This window comes from Ptychodera flava, chromosome 6, assembly GCF_041260155.1.
Source record: "Ptychodera flava strain L36383 chromosome 6, AS_Pfla_20210202, whole genome shotgun sequence".
Taxonomy (NCBI): Eukaryota; Metazoa; Hemichordata; class Enteropneusta; family Ptychoderidae; genus Ptychodera; species Ptychodera flava.
The window spans coordinates 31,300,356-31,322,208 of NC_091933.1; the positions used below are offsets into that span (position 1 = coordinate 31,300,356).

Consider the following 21,853-nt stretch of genomic DNA (forward strand, 5'->3'; position numbering starts at 1 on the left):
AGTATTTTGTTGTGTTGGTACGGTGTCTTGTTACTCCTTCCAAAAGCGCGCCAGAACTCTAACAGCTTGTCAACACAGCCTATACAGGACGCAGTTCTATAATTGTTGTCAATTGAATTTAAAGACGTATCTTCCATACTTTTGTTGCATAAACCAGAGTTTCTTGTTCTACTCCCTGTAGCATTATTGAAACACTTAGTATTCACTTCCAAAATTAACACAATGATACTGCTGTATATTCATATTCATGATGCGTTAACAAGCTTAAATCATCTCAACACGATTTAAAAATGAAGTCATATTAATCTCACAGATATTTCATGTTTGTACGATATCAGGCATTTACCAGGCAATACAGGGAATATGCAAATGTATTTATTGGAGAGAATTTTCAAAAGTATTCAACAGTGTTATACTTTATTTATCGGAGACCATTAAAATCTACCAAACTGCCTTCCTAATCATCTACAATCTGCCATCGGTATCTAAAATTGCTTATCAGATATCCACATTTCAGAAAGTATGATTCTCATTCCTCTTTTCAAGACATTATTTTGTCCCAGTCATGGTCATGGTTCGGTTTTCTCTGTTGTTTTGTAAGGATGAGTCATGGCAGATTGCAGTTTTCTCCGTGTAACAATAACATTCTAACCATGCTGAAATACCCATGTATTCACTTTGTCGAACGCTGCCTATAAAACATATACATTTTCATTGGTGACATGTGACAGGGACAGTGACTGCCATTTCGGAGATATTTTCTGTTCTTTCGTCAACAGTTTATTGTTTACTACTTAAAACAAGTATTTGGCTCGAAAACAGTTGGTATTATACACAGTGTTATTGTAATATTGATATTTCAATTAATGGCTAGACTGAAATGTAAGGCAGAAAGCGCCTCGGGGACAGATAGTCGGACTCTCAAATTTATACAATTCTTTTCTGATCTACCACTTGTGGGGGCTCATTTTAAAGCTCTTGGAAAAAGAAAAACTTTCACCGGCCATTTTTCTAATATCTAAAATTTATTTTTCCCTCATAGAGTTAACACAGGAATGGCGGCCATTTTGAATTTCAAATATCGCAAAAATGTTAGGTAATTTGTTTAGCTAGTTTTAAACTTTGAACGGTGATCCTCGATTTTTATTGTTGATTCGGAAAGAGAATGGTTAAAAGTTTCATTAAGGAAAGTTTGAGCAAAAGTTTAAGCCTTTCACTTTCGAGGCGCATACTACCTTAAGCTGAGTACTGAACATTTCAAAAATGATAGGGTAAAGAGACTTGACTTAATCCAGAGAGCAAAAGTACTGGGGAAAAAAAAATCAAAATTGTAGTCTAATATCGTTAGCTTTAAATGTTTAGCCGTGTGATGCTGGGGATTAGACAATTCTTGATGATAAAGAGCGGTGATTTTAAATGTTTTTGAGGATCTCAAAAGAAATTAAGATTTCAATCGCGATCCCAGCCTCCTCCCCCCCCCCCCCCCAGTATTTTGGAATGCAGCCCTATTATAGCATACTTAGATGTATTTCGGAAATAACGATATCAACAAGAACGACAGTCACCTATAGATGACTAAATTCCCTATGATTAAATAACATCAACAGCAGGAAGACTATCTAAAGGATAAAGGATAATAATGAATATGAACGAGAGACACACAGTCAGACTGATTTCTGCGTAATTTATGTCTGCGCATGTGTCTTAGGTGTGCATTAAATGCTCCAGATGCATTTTATATTCTCATTGAATAATAGGGGCAACCGAAGGTCATTTTGCTGACAATATCATACATGTTCTGAAAAGGTTTTCTATTTCGTTGAAAATTAGTGGTTACGTCGAATGCAGGAGAGAGTCAGGAACACTGAGAAGAGTCGTGTGCAAATCTCTGCCAGGTGAAAAGGTAAGCGATGTTTTCCCCTTTTCTTCATCGATGATTTAAAATTTGGGCGTTGATTTCCGAGCACGTGTGATACTCAACGCAGTCTGGGGGAAAGCGGATCGCTACGTTTTTCAACCTTTAGGAAGCGATTAGGAAGGGAACGATGGCCAAGATTGGACACCCCGTCTTTATGACGATACTCTACGTCTCGTAGAACATCGTTGCTATAACGTCTTTGTGTGATCGCGGAATAGCGGGATTTTCCACAAGTACTACGTATCACGGTGACTTTTAGCAATCAATCAATCAGGACGTCCCCTGCCTCGGCTTAGTACGAGCCTTGCTGCTGAAAATGTGACAGCGTTTCAGTGAATTGGATAAGTCACGTGATTGGGTGAATCACAGGAGATATGTAACGGTACTAAATAAACAAGGGACATAATAACAGTCACCATGATTAATGAATGACACACTTCAGTGCAAAGATGCATGTTATCCATTTAGGGTAATCGACATATTTTAAACGCGTTTACAGAATGGTTTCTATATCGTTTTATAGAGGTACTTGCTGGATCACCTGAACAGACCGAATATTGATGGCAGTCAAGAGCGTGTGCTGTCACTCTAAACCATAGAAAATCAATCAGTAAACCTGACACGCACATTGTTATATCTCTGTGATTAGAATTATAATTATAATAGTTGGTTTATTTCTTGCAGCATTAAATCAATGTTGTGTTTTCAAATTTCTTGTAAAATTATCCATTTCGGAGCTAAAACATCTATGCAATATCGAGGTCTTACATTCCGTTAACCGATGGCCAATATTCGAAATAAAATATATGCATAGGAAGAAAAAAAAGAAGAAAAAGAAAAGAAAAAAGAAGAAAGAAAAGCCTTACATTGCGTGTGTAGACCTACACTGCGCCCTGGAAGAGTGATATAGATTTGGATATTTCGCTATATAGTGGTGATATTTGCGGCAAAGGGATGTGGGAAAAACTGTTTTAAGTGAGTGCCATAAGCTTACTCGCGGTTGCCTCAGCAGTGAACGCGCAGCAGAAGATAAACTTTACATACTGCAGTTAAGAACATTTTCAGGATGCTATTGTAAAGAAAACTGCGACATTGCTATCTGAAAATCTACTGTTTCCGTCATACCAGCAGATAGGCACTGAACAAACGTATCTATCTGATTTTTTTTGCACATGACGCAAAGGGAAGTATAGGTTTTCTTTTAGTTTCCCTGCATTCTTCTATAGCCTCTTTTAGTATTGATGGTTTGTTTGTTGTTGATCAGTAACTAAATATAGTTATATGTGGGGCGAACACTCGGTGTTCGATGCATATCACAAGATGCAAAAGGTTCACTCTCAATCATCGCGAAATCTGATGTTCAAGCTAGTTCTCATTGCAGCCCAGTCTTTCATTTTACGCCCGGTCTGAACAAGCAGAGCGAATTGGTGTACCACAGCCGCATGCTTCTCTATGTAAACTCAATTTCAAGCCTTGTTGGCGCCTAAAGCCGAAGCGAACTCGTCAATTTCCGTGAGCTGACGTAACGTTAGACAAAGCCGTAGTCTAAACCTGTCGCAAGAGGGGGCCTACCACAGGAATGGGCGTTTACAATATATTCACAGTGCTGGTGGAACGGCACTTTACCTATACACAAAATACTATATAGTATACTAGTATACTAGTATACTAGTAGTATACTAGTTCTGCGTGATTGATAGTTTGGATTTCACATGTGTAAGTGTATTAAGTCTGATGTTGAACGTGGTCAAAGTATCTCAGATTATTAAAAAAATCAAATTTATGACGCAAACAATTTAATAATACCCACATTAAGATCAGTCTAGCTTATGTCTGGGGTCCCAAGCCGCAGCGACGCTGAACAAAATGAATTTGACAGTTGTCAACAGCGCCTACGACGCTAATTGTTGGCTAAAAGGGCTTTTTTATATACTAAATCGCTGAAAGCGACGAAATTTGAAGGACATGATTAGGTCCTAAATGCGACCTTTTAATCGGTAATGCTTTGTTTAGATTCGAAGGGAATAAAATCGAGATGGCCTCGCGACTTTATGGGAGTACATAACATTTTTAAAAAGCCCAGTGAAAGACTCGAATTAAGTCCGATACAATCTAATACGAGTGTGCATCGACCTCGTATCGATAAAACTACAAAGATGTGCGTATTTCCTTACTGATAAAAGCGAAGCGATTTCTCAATTGAATCGATCGATTAGATGCAGCAAAGGGCATATTGCAGCTAGACTGAAGTTTGGCAGATCATGACGACCTGTTTGCAGTGACGTCATATGTGCGAATTATTAGACGCCTCGGCATGACGGGCCAGTCATAAAAGCATTTATCATGTTTATGGGCAGAAGAAGCTTGTTTACAGCAAGTATGGGCACTAGAACGCATGCAATTCTTTTCTGTTCTGATGGTTATACTGCATGAACGTGGCGCCAATGAATACGCATATTCATTTTCTCATGCAACAATGATGAATTCATTACATATTAGAGACACAACCTCGCTCACTGCCTTTTAATTTTTCACGTACGTTAGCTCCCGTGTTCCCACATGGGAGCTAATGTCATGCTGATTTTACATGAGTGTGTTTGTGCGTCTGTCTTTCAAGAACGGCTAATGGGATGAGAAGCAAAACACATATAAATGAATTTTGTGTGGTGGTAACAAGGAGAGATTAGTTTTTGGTGGGTGTGGCTCACATAATCATGCTTATTTGGATTACTGTTTGTTCAGAAGTCCGATATCCCAAAAATGACTGATTTGATGATCTTCTAAGACACATTGATTATACAAACATAACCATTTTCAAGTTTATTTTGCCGTTGTATTGTAATGATATTGCTTATTCGTATATTTAAAGAACTTTCACGATTTGAGATATGTCTGGAAGGACTTGATCAACTTGCCACTGACACATTTTGATCATACAAAGATAGCGAGATAACGACAGTAGTAAAAGACATTTTGCAGTTTCATGTCAGCTTATTGCTAATTTGCGTACTTAGTGACATTTTAAAGGAAGCTATATTTTGATGAAATTTAGTACAGATATTCCTCAAGATAAAATATGAGCGAACAGAAAGACATTTATTGCAGCGTCACGTCAGACGAGCTGTAATTTGCATATTTAACAAACTTATGTTTATTTGATTCCAAGAATGGCCGCGCCTCACACCTCACACCAAGTTACCAAAGGAATGCGGCATATTTGAAATAATTTAAACTTTTGCGAAACTTCAGGCTGTTTGGTTGGTCTTATATAAGTTCGTCCCCTTGTCCGTTTAATTTTATGCCGAAAAGACCATTAAGTTTCATTGTGCAATAATGCGCAACAGTGTAAACTTTAGTCGATTAAGTACACAGTATCGTAAATTACGAAGTGCGCAATACAGTTATAATACGGTTGCTCCCTTACAACCATACAATACGAGAGTCTCTTGCACAACGGAATATTACGGAGAAAAAGCGAAATTCAATTGTAACTAACGTAAAAACATATATTCTTGCCAATCGGAAGTGACGTTTATATATGTGCACATGTATTTCTCACGGTTGTATCTATCTTGTAATATTTGCCACAGCTTTCCTGCAATCTGCACATCCTACATCTCTCAGACTCCTGAGTTTCCCTCTTGTTATTCCATGTTTTTTTGTATGCAAGCCTATCTCATAAATCGGTCAAGGTCGCTATTAATATCTCTATGGCAACATGAATTTCTCATAAGTTACAAAGGCATATGAGAGAAGGTACCACACCCCAGTGAGATTAAGAACCCATTTTTCGTAAGCATATACATGTATGAATTTCAATGTAAATCTCTTTGATTCAAACAGATTTAACTATGCAGCATTGTGGAGATCGTGACCTTGACCAGAATCATGAACAACCCAACAATACACAGGATTTAATCCACAATCAGGAACACCCGAATAACACACAAGACCTGATCAACCAAGCCAACCAACAGGAACAGCGGGGAGGAAAGAGAACATTTTTGAAGAACATGATCGATAATCTCACGTTTGGCCCAAAGGATGGAGACGAAAAGGGGTTCACCGCATTGCCATGGAGTGAAATACAGAGGGCAGTCATCGTCATGCTTGTAGGTTAGTATACAGAGGGCGCTATTTATCGTTCATAGAGGTGTGATAAGGAATTGTTATCAGCGAAGTTATACTGGATTTTGGTTACCATCAGTGCTAGTTTGTGTGTTTTGAACTGCAAATGCTGGTCGCTAGGATAAGTCATCTCAAAGAAGGAAGACATTTGTCATTTTTATTTGCATTATACATAATACTTTTGGCGAGTTTTCAAGTATAATTTTCCCCTGATGCATGAAGGTTGACAAACTTTTATCATTTCTGCCCTCACCTGACTTTGAGCCTGATACTTGCATTCTGTCGTTCACAACTTTTGCATCCAGCTGTCGTCTCGGAATTTCCCCATGCGAAGTTGGTATTACCCTGTAAATGTAAAATTTTTGTTTTTCCGTCTTGCTGTAGCCATTCTGATCGGTGTCATGGTATATTCTGACAAGAGCACATCATGCGAACTGATTAAGAAAGACCACGATGTTTGCGAGCTTTCCAAACAGGAGTGGGCCAGGCGAGCCAAAGCGTGCGACGAGAACTTCAACTTCTGTAAAAAGAACATGAACCACCAGGAGAAGGAAAGCCTGAAGAAAATCCATCAACTTGAACTGAAAAACATGGAGGACCAGATCATGACGACGACGGAGCTGGAACGAGAGAAAGTGCAGGACGTTCTCGTCGAGAACGCCATCGTCTGGGAGGAGAAAGTCAGACTGGAGAAGACACTCCAGGAACTGGACAGACTGCGCCGCAAGCTGCGAGAGATGGGTCGAATCAAGTGCAGAGACGGCTTCTGGAGTGACGGAGAGGAGAAGAAGACCATTTTGCAACAGCAAGACCAAGTCAGGGGGTTTGCTACCGAAGTGGAGTTGGTGAAAGGGCTGGGAATACTGAAAGGACTGGAGGATTTATTCGATGAACCGTGCTCGCTCAATGAAAGGTTAATCGAGACGCAGTTACTGGTTTGGGAGGCCAAGGCCAGCGAAAGGATGTGGCACGATATCTATCACAGAAGTAAAGTCAAACAACTCTCAAATGACACGGTGTTGGACAAGGAAGCAGAATAAGATTTTCACAGGCTGTTTTTATCGTAGCTCATTAGCGGCAAAGCCACTGCACTGAAGAGATTAATGATTTTTGTTTCTGTCTTGCTGTGTATAGTGAGCGTATAAGCCGATTGCATGTCGAATCCAATGTTGTTGTTGTTGTTATGAGTGTGTTAACGTTTTTACTTGGTAAGTAAGCTTATAGATGATGATGATGATGATGATGATGGCGATGATGATGATGATGATGATGATGATGATGATGATGATGATGATGATGATGATCGTGACGACGACGGCAATAATGATAATAATGGCGAGGATTATAATGAAGGTTGTAGTGGCGGCCTCGCTGATTGGTCACGGTGATGTGACAAGTGACGATGATTGCACGTGACACGTGAATGCACGTGACAAGCGACATGAGCAGGAAAAGGTGGCGATGTTCATTAGATATTCCGTTGCAACTATTTTTCTTGTGACTCTAGGTTTGAATTCGAGTAGCAACATTTATTTTTGGTTCAGTTGTTGAACTATGTATACCGACTTGATGCCTTTTTAAACCCGACTTGAATAATTGCCGAGTATGTATGTATGTATGTATGTATGTACGTGCCTGTGTTTGTATGCACGCACTCATGAATGCATATAACTACGTGTTTACCTTAGGCTTCATTTCATCACAAACACTCGCACAATGAGAATCGAGATTTAAAAGGTGGGGTGCATGATGGCCTCCGTGGCTTACAACAGACGATCAGAAAGGACGATGATAGATTCTCTTATTCTTTTGCAATTTTATAGCTAAGGCCGTCTTTCATAGGTTGATCTGAGATACAAGTGTATTACCTTTTATTAACCGAATCGAAAATAGCGTACCTTGAACAAAAACATACACGTTCGGATATACCCTACAATTAAGACACTATAATTTAGCACAGGGCAAGAAATCAAAAGAGTCCAAGCTTTTAATAACAATTTCATCACGATAAAATATTGCTTGAATATGCGGGGAAAGTAGCGTCTCCGCATAAAATGCCGGGCGGCTGGGGTTCTTTGAAACACGAATGTGAAATAATAAGTATTGCAAACAAAAACGGAAATCGATGAACCTATTTCTAAAAATACAAACCACCAGTATAATCGTCAGTACAGGCCTTGGATTTGGCCAATTTATAATTTCTGCCATCCAATGGAAAATCAGCAATTGCAGTCGAACATATTTGTAGGTGGCCCAGATAAGGATGATAATAGACGTTATGTAATAGCCAGGGTAATTTTGACAATCCTTTAATTGATATGGTGATACACTGAGTGGAACAGATGCCGTAAATAGAGACATCCCTTCATCACTTCACAGGAAGGCTACTTTGACCTCGAACAGGTACTTACACAAGTCAGTCTGGGTAACCGGTTAAAAATTCAGCAGATGTAAAAGCACCCTTTTATAACCATATACTATGTCTGCGAGTAAGAACTTACGATTTCTACCCATCACATGCTAACAGTTGCCATGCGCTATTCCTTCACTAACCGGAACGCAAATGATGCATGCGTTTACGCTTACACTGCGTGTGATAGCAATTTCTATGAATTCACAAGTCTACAAAAAGAAGTGCACATTTTTACATTCGTATGATATTTGTTTGTTTGTATGTATGTTTGTTAATTTACAGGCCATGTAAAATTTTGTCTTTTGTATTTAAATCGCCCGAAAAAATAAAAAAGTAAAATTTATCGAAGGAAGAATTGCTAGTTTGCTCAATTTCTAACGCAGTAATTATATTTTCAAGACTCGGAGTTTCCTAAATTAAGCATTATCTATCTCAGCAGGCAACCATACCAATTTTAGAGAAAAACAGTTCTGTTTTGTTCAGTTTAGCACCGTATTCGAAATTTGTTTATTGTATAGCACTACTTAATTACGCGTAGAATTTAAATTTTTGGATTTAAAAAAATCACTAAAATAATTCAAATCTACTGTATTGCGTGTTGACCAACTGAAAAAGTCCAAAGTGTCGGTGGTCACTCTTGGTTTGACTTTGGTCTAAATTGTCGTAATACTACGGTCACGTGTTACTTTGTACTGCTAATTGAATCTCAACACGAAGCAAATATAAATATTTCAGGCACGTGTCTCTTCCGTCGGAATGGAATATATCTTTTCCTAAAGCAAGTTTGCAAGAATAAAAGAAAAGGGGCCAATCTTGCTGTGGTGAATCATGACAAACGCACCTCGGATCGAATTCCTACAAGTTTTGATCGAACGAGTCGGTGGCGCCTATTGTGTGGCCAAAAGTACGGGGACATGTGGGTTAATTAAACTTAATTATTTTATTTCATTTTATTTCATTCGGTTTACAACCCCGCTTAATTATGTTGTCAACGAGTAATTAATTAGGCCTTGAAAGCGCCCTGCTCTTTATCTTCAAGTTATGAAACTGAAAATACGGACAACGTTACAAACATCACTATATGTTTGTCTTAAGATTATTTCGGTAGATGGCCTTAAAATTGTTTCTGCGGTGTTTTATCAATTTTCAGGTGACAGGAAAAGAGGGTACCGCTAAATTCAATGAAAATCAATACAGGACATGCAGGAATGCTCCTGGTAATGCTATTTCAAGTAAACGGTGCTGTAGTTATTGATTTCTCTTTTTTCCATTGTTTCTTAACCCGGTCGATTTCATAAACAAACCGCTTGTAGATTGAAGGAAACTCTGTCCACACGTTCGGTCCCGGACGCACAATGAAATCTGGACAGGTGTGTATATTCCCATCATCACGTGACACGGTATTGTACAGTTTATTCGGGATCTGATTGCGTTTTTCAGAGTTTCGTTGATATTAATACAACCCATGTTGATATTACTATAACCTATGTTGACAAATGTTTGCCATAAATTTCAATAAAATTGTGCTATCGCTTTCGAGCTTATTATTGGCTACGAAAGTCGAACTTTACATTACTTCTCGCCAGACTGTTTGTCTTTAGTCAGGATCGTAATTGATTGATTCCAGACAACGTCCACTTTCGCTGAAGCTAGAACGAACACCCATTCCTTCTGTCGTGATTTCCCGAAACATTTAAAAACCATTACCAGCGTTGCTGGTACTTTGTTTACTGAGGCATACGATAAACAACTGTAAAGGCGTTGGAGTTTATGTAATTGAGCTATTTGTAAAACATCAAAAATGCAACCCCCTCAGGGCTGACAATGGACTCGTCCGGTTCAGTGAAGCGTGAACTGGACGAATAGTGAGGCTGACAGGTTAACATCGCAGCGTTGAAGCGGCTCTATCGAAAGTCGGTTTGTTTCTACACCAAAAAACCGCGACGCTCAAGTGATCGTCTCAAGAATTGACGATCCAATCACAAGGTGAATAGCTACATAGGTAAGCTTGTTCTCTGTTCAAGGTGATTTCTTTCTCGAGTCGACTTTCGTCAAAACCATTTAGATAGTGGTATGATAACTCTCTAGCAGAGCTCGTGCGTATTCATAATCTAATCACCTGAGGTACATTAGCATCGTGGAGATCTTTGTATGTAAAACCATTTCACATTTCTAGATCAACATAGATCTCAGAACATGTGCTCCGTATTAGATTGAAAGTTCATTACAACGACAAATATAAGTGGCCACGAACAGCTAGCAATATGTCAGGGAACTTCGACAATACGAGCTTTATGATTTGCACACCACATGAAGAGAATGTCAATTTCCTTGTTATGTGTACAAAACAGTATCTTGATTCAATCTTCAATCTGCTTTAAAGTAGGATTATGTGAATTTGCGTAAACATTAAACATTCTTATAACTGTTTCTTTTCTGAAAAAGTTTTCGCGTGAAGCTTCCCTCGACAGTACATCGACTGATGGTTTCCTCAACTTTTCGGACAGTTAAATAACACCATCATACAGTGTGATCGTACAGGCAAGATTTACTGTGTATATTTGTTCTCTTTTACGGCGATGTAAATGCATTCTGAGATAAAATTTAATGTAAAAAGACTTTGTTTTATGATCATTTTCGTGATCAAGAAAGTGGAGTTCATCAAAAAACGGCATTGGCAGGCTGATCGTGACAGAGAAACTTTTTCACCGAACATTTTCATGGGGTCTTAAAAGCCGTTCAATCACTCCCGCAGTATCCAAGAAAATTCATTTTGTCGGAATATATTCTACAAAGTGGACTTTATCAAAACATTCCCTCATTGCGTCATCATTGTAAGACAGATATGATTTGGTCGGGTCTTTTCAGCACCATCTGTAGACAAAGCTACGTTAACAACTAAACTTTCAAGAAAACGTCGGTCAATAATTTTACTTTTTTATCGTGCTGTTCATCATTCTGTTCTTCTATTTTGAGATGTACAATGTGTGAAAACTTAAAGTGACAGTTACTAATACTTAACACTTCGTAGAGAAGATCATAACCTGTACAAGAAGAAGGAGTTTGGGCAGATAGTCACATGGATACAATTTTAAAGCATTTTAGCTAATTATCGCTGCGACAGATTTGCAGAAAGCTCTGCGAATATATATATATATATATATATATATATATATATATATATATATATATATATATATATATATATATATATATATATATATATATATATATATATATATAATATATATATATATATATATATATATATATATATATATATATATATATATAATAAACAAAGGCGTCTCAAACTTGAAGTAGTTTGTACTTTGGCTCAAACTTTCCTAAAGTAAAAAATTCAAACATACCCTTTCATAATCAAGAATGGGTCAAAGCAAACATTTTTGCGCGCGAGAAACAAATATGAAATTATCACTATGGCTACTGTGTTGGCTGTACGAAGGAGAACTGCGTATTCGATTCACAGAAAAAACAATGTTGAAAACTTCATTCACTCCAAGGTCTTCGAATTGAATCCATACAAGCAACAGACTAGAGGATTATTTTCTAAATTTTAGAGTCAACGTATCTGACCATACGAGCATTCTACCTTTAAGGCATAATACCTCAGGTGTTTTTTGTTGTTTCGCAAGTTGTATCATCGTTATTTCAGGGTCCAGCAAAAAAAGCCTTTCCTTTCTGAACATAAGGCCCTTCGTACTGATTTGACTTCAAGTCATGAAAACATTTCAGTGGCAAAATATTTAGGAGTGTAATTTCTTCCGCTTTTACGTCAACTGATGTGAAGTATTTGATGTTATATGTACCTGAAGGTGCAAATCTTAATTATAATTCACAAGATCTGTTGTAGCAAACAGTTTTTAAAGGCCAATAAAAGTATGTGTTTCGAGCAACACACCTCCAAAAATTATTGTCGGTAGGTAGAAGGAAACCTTTTGGTTTCTTCTTTTTGGCTGAGACCAACAAAATACGGTGAAATTTAGAGAATTTTGTACTCGGAATTTTTCTGAAAAGTGAAAAAAAATGTCTAGAGTAGGCGAGTTTTTCTACAGTACCAGTAGTTCGGGTCAGCGGAAACAAACATAATTTTATCTGGCTTTAAATTTGTCGCGACGACACATTCTGCTCGGTAGTTCTGTCCTTTCGTCTGACTGTCAACCTGTTTATCCCGGCTTGATTTACTATGGCAACTGATCACAATAATATAGACATAACCTGCTCAATATATTGAACCTTTCCGGTTTATGTGGTGCTTATATAGATATCGATTTTAAATCTTTCCATACTTAGGGAGATTACTCTCAGGAAATTTAAACATTCTCACATTCCATTGCTTGAGACAAACATGTAGCATTAGAGAAAGTGACGAAAGAGAGAAAAAACGGACAAACATATATAGCAAGGACAGACAGATACAGTGAATTAAAAATAACACAACACAAACGGACGGTGAAGGGAGACATAGTATGGGGCGGGAAAGAAGATGGACATATAGAGATACAAGGGCGAACGGGTTCAAAACAGACAACGCGATTTTTATTTCTATGGTTTCTTAGATGGCCTAGCGTCCTCACCTTCTTTAAAGCACAGTCCATGTTCATTCAACATGATGTACAAATTACATCACCCAGGTGACGTTTCTAGATTTTTCTTTCCTTTCCGGGAAGGTCAAAAAGTTTAATTAGTTTCAAACTCCAGACAAACCAGAGCTCTTGTGGATGTTACGAGGCTAAATAGCAGTGTAGATGTCAAGTTACTGAATGTGACAAGGTTATCTGACCATTCGAATGTATAAACTAGACCCCAGGCTTTCATTGATTTTCTCTGGTGTATTTTCCAGTATTTTCACTTCATCTGCAAAATACAGTATTGTGTTCTACTCCAAGAATCACAATCGAACTACCCCGCGTCAAATCTGTTGATAAGGTATTTCTGCTATGCCCAATGTCATTGCTGAAAACAAAATTTATGTCAACTCTAGAATCATCATCGGAGAGAAAATCATCGCATTACAGTGTTATACACGATCTGTTGTGTTTTTTAGGCTAATACTTCATATTTTCAACGTACCTTCGGAAGAAAAAGTCGTCATTGTTTTCTGGAACATTATAACAAAAATAATAAGGAAAATATTATGAAAAGTAAGTTACAACTATCTTTTCCTGTAATTATTTTATGGTCATACAAATCCTACCTAAAACGGATCGTGACTTCTCTACGACAGACTTTCTTTATATTGGGAGTAGAGATCGATGACAAGTGTTAATAATATACATAGAACCTTTTCGTTTGAGGGTTAAATCGATCCTACAATTCCTTGATGATTAGCATTCTTATCCAACATTTATGGTTAAGACAAACACACATGTAAAATCTATAACACAAAAGAGAAACATCGAATTCTGCAAGTGCACAATGTGTTTGGTCAACTATTATCCGTAATTGAGTAAATATCGAACATTCGGTTTGTAGGTTACATAGTTACAATGTAATTAATACCAGCAGTAAGACGTCCATTTCACCGACTCGTCCGCCGTATAGTTGTCGTTCTCACTCGAGGCACTACGCCGCGGCATAGGCTACTGAACCGTCCTGCATTAACGTCGGCAGCATTGGATGATTGTTCATCCACAAACATTTGCCACTTTGTTGCCGTTGACAACCGACCCATAAGATCCTCAAAACCCGCTTTCGTTATCTGGCTGGCGACGTCACCGTCAGAAACAAAACAACAAGTGGAAACATGACATGTTACTGCATATAGTCAACTCAGCACACGAACCATAACCGTATTTTATTCTTCGAAGCAGTTGTTGGCGAGTCTTTTTGGTAAGTCGGTTGATTTGTCAGGATATCGAGTTTGGCATCATCAGCTTAAATGCCACGGCAGCGAGATCTTTTTCTTCGGTGCCAGCATCTCCAGATTCGTTAAAATTAAGATAAAACTATATATACATCATAAAAATTAATTCAAAATATGTCTATCTCTGACCGAGTTGCAGGAATTCTTTAATTCTCATAGGAGTGGCCTAATCAGCTTCTCTTTTCAAACAAATTGCTCGAACGCAATATTAAACATTTATAGCGCATCACGTAATTGGTTTCATTGTTAGTAAATTTCTTGCCGTGCCCGCCCCCGTTATGCCCTTGACGCCTACAATCAAACATCGACAAAAACTGAACAGTATCAGTACTTTGGGTAAATCAACAAAAATTCCCCAACAGCATTTCTTTTTCATTTTCTTATCGTTGTCACGGTTTAGAAATAGAGTTCGTAAAGAAAGGTTGCAAGGCGTAACCCACCCATTAACGAATCTACGATTCTCAACATCAGTTCCTTCCCTGAGTTATTTTGGGATAAACGTTTTTTTTTCTTACTATAAAGGTGTCGCCGGATGAAAAATGTCCAATGTTATCCACGTTGCGCCATATTCCCTTGACGACTCAGGCCTTCCGATGAAGAGCGTGCCTCCGCCACCCAGTTACTCTGCCGAACCGTTGAGTTGTGACGAAACTCCGAAGAAAGAAAAGTATGGTGATGTTATTCAGCAATTTGCAGATAACACGACCGCCCACGGGATACCCAGAATTGTCAACTCCAAGTACGCTTGGGCAAAAGTCCTGTGGTTTCTGATCGTTGGGTCGAGTACTGGTGTGTTTGTGTGGCAAGCTTCTAAGCTGGTGACGGAATACTTCAGCTGGCCTGTCGATGTCTCCATAGATGTTATCAGCAAGAAGGACGTGGCGTTCCCTGCAGTGACCGTATGTAATATGAATCGAATACGTCGGTCAGAAATGGAGGGCACCCGATTCGAAGGCATATTAGACATTGACGGTGGGGCAGGCTCGAATATCTGGGACTACGGTGGCTTTGAATGGTATTTTTATTCGGACATGTACTCAGATGGATCGAGCGCCACTAGTGAACCTGCGACCGGGGCGCCGTCGTCATCAGCCGGCGGCGTTGGTCGCCGTCGACGACGCGCTGCCGACAACGTAGACAACCAGGAGCCATCCTTGGACGAGTTTCACCCGGAAAGTGACCAAGCACGACCTCTTCAGCGCGAAAACCTCGGAAACGACAGCCATCACCCGAAGGACAGTCCGAAGAGAAAGTCCAAGCATAAACACGGGAAGAAAATGCACCACTCTGAAGTCGATTTTGAACCAGAGTACCCTGACCACGAAGATTACCCTGGACCCAGAGAGAAGCCTGCATCCAGGCAGCGCCATCCTATCGACCGGAAAAAGTACGCCGACGCAGTTCACAAACTGCTAGCCCCGGAAATTCAAGCTAAAAATGAGAAAAGACGCAGACGTCTAGAAGAAATGAAGCAGAAAATTGAACATCTGAAGGCAGAAGGGAAGTTGCCACAAAAGATGAAGAGGAAGAAACGGGCTGCATCCTCTTCTTCCTCTTCTCAGTCCTACTCTTGGTCATTGGACTACAGCTGGTTTGACGATTTTGATTGGGACTTTGATATGAGTGACTTCGAATATTATGACTATGGCTGGGATGGTGTAACTGGTGAAGACGACTGGGCAGGGTTCTACGCCAACTCCAAAATGGAAGATTTCAGCGATTTGGCGGACGTTGCAAACCCAACGGACGATGAATTGAAAGATATGGGTCACCAAGCAGTAGATTTGATACTGCAGTGCACGTTCGATAAGCGACCGTGTAATTATACGTAAGTGTTAAGTTTTTTTCTCACCTATCAAACACTTTTTTCGTGTACCCGTACGTAAATTTCCACAACCTCAAAATGTCATCACCCTTGAACAACTCCATTTTTATCACGCACACCTACAGTATGGATGGTAACTAAAATCGTATGTCTCGCTGTTGCTTTGTCACCCATCCCACTTTTTAAAACGGAAATTCCCTGCTTTCGAAATACACTTTAATCTTTTTCGAGACGTTGCCTACCGTGAGAAGGCCGTGGGTACACATTTTATCACGACACTGTCTCAGAGATCAGTTTCAGCCACAGGCATAAAATAAACCCATGCACTGCGCCATCTTGCAAAACTATGAAATGCAGAAGAATGTAAGATATTATAATTCTCTTAAAATATGACGTCACCAATACATTACCTCAATGATGTGATCTTGCGTTTTGTGTTCTAGACACTTCAACCAATGGCAGAACAAGAACTACGGTAATTGCTTCACATTTAACCATGGAATAAACGAGGATGTTCGGAAGACCAGCAAGTCAGGATCTCAATATGGTTAGTACAACGACGTCGACTAAATTCCCCTCCATCAAACCAGACTTTCCCAAACCATACCACATTGTTTCTGTGAACTAGAATTTTGCGGACGGCACCAGACTAAACTTGCTTCTTTTTACACCGATATTCTCTTTTGATTTGTTCTCGTTTTACACTGCTTTGATGTCTGCAGAGTGAGATTGCAAATAACGACATTTTTACGAGATCAACGTCACTTTGAGCTGAGCTGCGTAAAAGTTTGTAAACCTTCACGTTACCGTGCAAACACGTATTTCTTGTATTTTCTCTCGTTACTGTCTTTACAGCACGTACAGCTTTCACCTAAATCTCCTAAAACAAAATTCTACACAATTCTCTCACAAACAACAGAAATCAGGGGTCATCCTGGAAATTAAGACTAAGTCATGGATCCGAATAACAAATTACCCCTGCCGATAGTTGACATTCACTGATGTTAACCAACGGATGAATTTTAAATTTTTGATTTATCCCTAAAACAAGACAACGGAAACTGAATTGCCATCTTGCCAAGACAGCGGAAATGAATTGACGCCCTATGTTTCAAAATATATCCACACAAGCTGGCAGTCGAGAAAACCATCGCTTGGTTTTTGTAGGACGATCAAACTAAATGTAGTCTTTTAATGTATCATTTGTCAACGATTCGGAGAACTTACGCTCATCATTCTGTTTTCAGGTTTACACCTGACGCTATTCATTGAACAGCCGGAGTATGTGGGACTGTTTTCCCAGGAAAGTGGAGTGAGAATGGCAGTGACCTCGCAAGGGTCGGCACCTTTTCCTGAAGATGTTGGGGTTACTGTCAATCCAGGGCAAGCCACAAGCGTCGGACTCCGTCGGGTAAGAGAGAGAGAGAGAGAGAGAGAGAGAGAGAGAGAGAGAGAGAGAGAGAGAGAGAGAGAGAGAGAGAGAGAGAGAGAGAGAGAGAGAGAGAGACAGACAGACAGACAGACAGAGATTGACAATTGCATACAAGTAGGCATACAATACAACTACACATCGAAAACGAGACCTTCGAAACAGGTTGTAAAGTAACAGATTCTACAAAATGTTTTCTGCTCCAGTATGAATACGTCCGACAGCCTGCTCCTTATGGAAACTGTACGTCTGGTGATGAAGTATACATGGTAAACCAGCAGTTCAACTATTCTGTTGTCCTCTGCATGAAAGAATGCCTCCAGAAGAACCTAATCGAGAGATGCGGCTGTGTCACTGATGTCTTGATAGACTACGACAAATGCAGCGTCCTTAACACAACACAACGTGAGTATAGAATTATTTCTACTTTGATATGAGGTGTGAGCGACGGTCGAACTTTATTACTCATTCACTGAGCATTCTGTAGGTGAAGAAGACGTGTTCACGACGACGCGTGTTATCGCAAGGCCGGGTTTGCTTTCGCTTGTTTCCATTCTGGCCCTCAAACTCCTCAAACTGTGATATGATAGAAGCGTTCCGTCCCATTTTATTTCTACCACAGAACGTTGCCGACAGGTTGTTGAAGCTCTATATGAAGAGGACGATCTGAACTGCACCTGCAAAAATCCATGCCAGTATGTATTAAATGGAATACTAGAAATACCATTTGGCAGGCAGGCAGCCAGACAAACAGACATAAAGGCTGACGGACAGCCAACAGACAGACAGATGGACCGAAAGATTGACTGACAGGCAGACAGACTGACAAATGGTATACATTTATTGATTGCCGAAAACATAGGCAAAGAGAGGGACAGATCGTTAGCTTGTTGGACATTGCTGCAAGCACGCAGGCAACTATTTATGGAAAGACAACATGTTACGTGCAGAATTTTGTGACGAACTGTCACATCATGCAGCGTCCCCTTTTACCTTCCTTTTCACTTGCATGAACATGCGCATAAGGTCGACACCGAATCCACTGATTTTCCATAATTTTTATCCTCCATTATACCTGTTAGTATGTATTTACATTTAAAATTTATATGTCTATCATTCGCTTTATTCTTTATTTTACAGTGAAGTCACATACGCCGCCCAGGTTTCATCTTCGCTGTGGCCATCTGAACGGTACGAGACGCATCTATACGGCGTATTAGCCGACAAAAGCATCAAAGCTGCTATTACTTTACAGGACGTGACAGAATCAAGGTAAAGTTTTCCTTCTCTGCTCAATGAATGAGGGCACTCTTGAAGGCACATTTTTCGTGACGCGGGCAGGTTGCAGAATGTTATTATATTGCTATTAACCAGATACCGGACATCGCATACTTGCGTGATACTCAGTCAGTTTTGTGTAGTTCACTTTTATTGTTCAAAAAAGCTGCCAACAACGCACTAACTTTCGTGTAACCTCATTCAGCAATTGATCATATTATAGAGAAGTTCAAACATCGGTTTCGTCTTCAGATATGCGCACTTCCAGTCTTGTCTTTTAAGGGAGGGCTTTTGAAGTCAGACGCGTGGAGTTGTGTTTGTCGTGCGATGTTTCAATCACGTAGGATTTCTCATGATCACGTGATGCAGGCAAAGGGATATTGCTCTTTGGGAGTTACAGACTGAACTATGACCTTTTGTGCATACTGTTACCATTATACCGTGTACTTCGCACGTCATGCAGCCGTGTTTCCGAACTGTTCGTAATTACCTTAATTAATCGTAATTGATTATCTCATTTGTGTTTTAACGATTTTAATTATCGCCATTGTTTTCTCACTCGTCTTTATTGCTTGTTTTATGGCAAGGTGCGTTTTAACCTTGACAATGAATATGTAACAAGGGTACATCAACATTTATGATATTTCTTCCTTTTTACACAGGAGGAATCTGGTCCGATTGAAGGTTTTCTTCGAGGAACTAAACTTCCAGACCATTATTCAAACTAAAGCTTACAAGGTAATACATTTTTACAAAGATCTCAAAGATGGCCAAGTAAACAACTTGAAAAGCTAGCAGTGAATTTGACGGTTTCAGTAGGCATGCTTTTCGAACGCTTCAGATTCATCAATATAAATTTTGCAGTCAGGAATTTCCCGGAGTTAGTCAAGCTATGCGTGTCAATAGAATTCCTCATCTTTTCACAAAGTAAGATATTAACATGATGGTGACCTTTACAAGGTCATACAGTTAAACCCACACGATTAATACAGCTTATTGGTTCAAATATACTTACACCTCTTTCTCATTTTTCTTTATAGATTGAAAATCTATTAGGCGACATCGGCGGGACGTTAGGTCTCTACATTGGATTGTCCGTAATCACTGTTGTTGAAATTATAGTTTTCTTCTTACACACCTGCCGATATTGCTGTAGAAGAATTTGGAGTTAGATTAGAAGGAGGCGAGCTGATGAAGAGAGCCGCCAACGTTGACCTTGAATACAAAGCCAGTGCAATCGCGTCTCGGCCAGGAAATACCGTCCGTCTCACGTGGATTCGCGACATATAAATGCCAGATGACGCATTTTAACCTAATTTGTTATTCCTATATTTACATCAGTCGTCTTGTGTGATGGACACGTACATTTCACAAAAGATTGGCTTTATTTTGTTGAGTTTATATTTTAGCGAGCGACAGCTCACAGATCATAAAAAAAACTTATTGTAACCTTGATACCTACGTTTTGAAGTGCTTTTTAGTGTTATTGACAGGTTCAACAACGATCCGCAAACATCTGCTTGAATATTTTCTCTGTTTACATATACTTCTAGTATTTGAATATCAAATTTGAGCCAAGAAACATACATATCAATGGATAATTTTGAGCAATTAGACAACAGTTTTTAAAAAATTGGTTCAGTCCCAAGTTTTAGAAAGAGTTTCATTTTTCTTATTTGTGCTTGGCTTGTTGAAGTATAAAAATCAATTTTTATTCAATTTTACCTCCCTATGAAACACACATAAAATTAAATTGGTCTATCATATCTCGGAATGGAATCTTTTTGGCCCATTTTTAAACGCACATAGGCACAATCCACGTTATAGAGCAATGTTGCCGTTGTAATTGCTTTTGTTTCATATTATGTATATACGAACATTGAATGCATTCAAATTCACCATCTTGCCCGTTGTGCGAAAGAATTTGAAAGTGTGCATGCGTGTTTATGAGAGAGAGAGAGAGAGAGAGAGAGAGAGAGAGAGAGAGAGAGAGAGAGAGAGAGAGAGAGAGACTGAATCGGGAGGGCTGTTCCATATTTGTGTTCATAGCAAAACCACGACAGCGCAATTACCAATATTTTACGATTCTCATCCTGAGGTACGTCATCACAAAATTAACATTGGGTTTGCAAGATGTATTGTGTAACGTAGATATTTTCAGATTGTTGCTACTTTTCCCTTTAATTTTTGGCCATTTTGACCAAAAAGTATTATTATTAAGAGTTGTAACAAAAACATGAACATTTGATTTAACCGATCTATTGTTTTGACATTCCTTTGTAGTTTAAACTTGAAGTAAAACATTAAAACTTGACAAAAGTTGTATTGCTTCCCCGTTTTCTGTATCCAAACTTCTATGAGTGTAAAAGACCGGTTGCGCCTCAACTCATACTTCCTGCATTTTTCGCGTAGCTGTCAGGTTTTGATAAGGTGATGTGAACAACGCCTCACACGACTAGTATTCGCTTTGAGTAAATAGCAATGTGTTGTAGCCCGGAAGTGGTGTTACTACAGCTATTTACGCACATCACTAGAAGTGTCTCCAGTATGTTGTAAAAAATGCATGTCCATCACAATATTGAGCTTATATCGACTGCAGATTGAATTCCAGCACACGTATGTAAGTTCAGAAATATGGTTTGGATGTCGATGCAAACTTAATTCGTATAAGATGGGGAGGAATCTAACTATTTTATTTACAAATATTACCGAAAGACGAATCATAACCAAACTCTACCGTTTAACCTGGCAACTCGTGTCCAGGGATCTCACTTACAATCACCATTTTCCCCAATTTTTGACCGACATATGATGTGACAATTATTGTATCGCCACACACACGACAACCATACGATTTTGAATGAACATAAGATATATCTAGCACAGTTCCAGGTACTTGCATACGACAACTAAGCTGCATGCAGCACAATCCGTCCCACTGGGACTGTGTCTGCAGCCGTGCATTAGAATCATAA

The 21,853-nt window shown here is 39.1% G+C and overlaps 2 protein-coding genes across 5 annotated transcripts; both read left to right on the plus strand.

Moving 5' to 3' along the window:
• Positions 1-1,728: 1,728 nt before the first annotated feature.
• Positions 1,729-7,642, plus strand: LOC139135480 (uncharacterized). The gene is made up of 3 exons (XM_070702873.1): positions 1,729-1,903; positions 5,762-6,034; positions 6,431-7,642. Exons 2-3 carry the CDS (start codon positions 5,770-5,772, stop codon positions 7,084-7,086), a joined length of 921 nt encoding a protein of 306 aa, XP_070558974.1. The 5' UTR covers positions 1,729-1,903; positions 5,762-5,769; the 3' UTR covers positions 7,087-7,642.
• A 2,479-nt stretch (positions 7,643-10,121) lies between these two features.
• On the plus strand, positions 10,122-21,187 carry LOC139135479 (amiloride-sensitive sodium channel subunit gamma-like). 4 transcript variants are annotated; one of them, XM_070702869.1, is made up of 10 exons: positions 10,122-10,461; positions 13,528-13,624; positions 14,869-16,174; positions 16,615-16,718; positions 17,419-17,582; positions 17,807-18,005; positions 18,223-18,295; positions 18,741-18,872; positions 19,541-19,616; positions 19,919-21,187. In XM_070702869.1, the coding sequence occupies exons 3-10, from the start codon at positions 14,886-14,888 to the stop codon at positions 20,048-20,050; spliced, it is 2,169 nt and encodes a 722-aa protein (XP_070558970.1). In that variant the 5' UTR covers positions 10,122-10,461; positions 13,528-13,624; positions 14,869-14,885; the 3' UTR covers positions 20,051-21,187. The 4 variants fall into 4 exon arrangements, with proteins under 4 accessions (XP_070558970.1, XP_070558972.1, XP_070558969.1 ...); XM_070702871.1 differs by lacking the exon at positions 13,528-13,624 and having other exon boundaries at positions 10,122-10,445; XM_070702868.1 differs by lacking the exon at positions 13,528-13,624 and having other exon boundaries at positions 10,127-10,461.
• Positions 21,188-21,853: the final 666 nt, after the last annotated feature.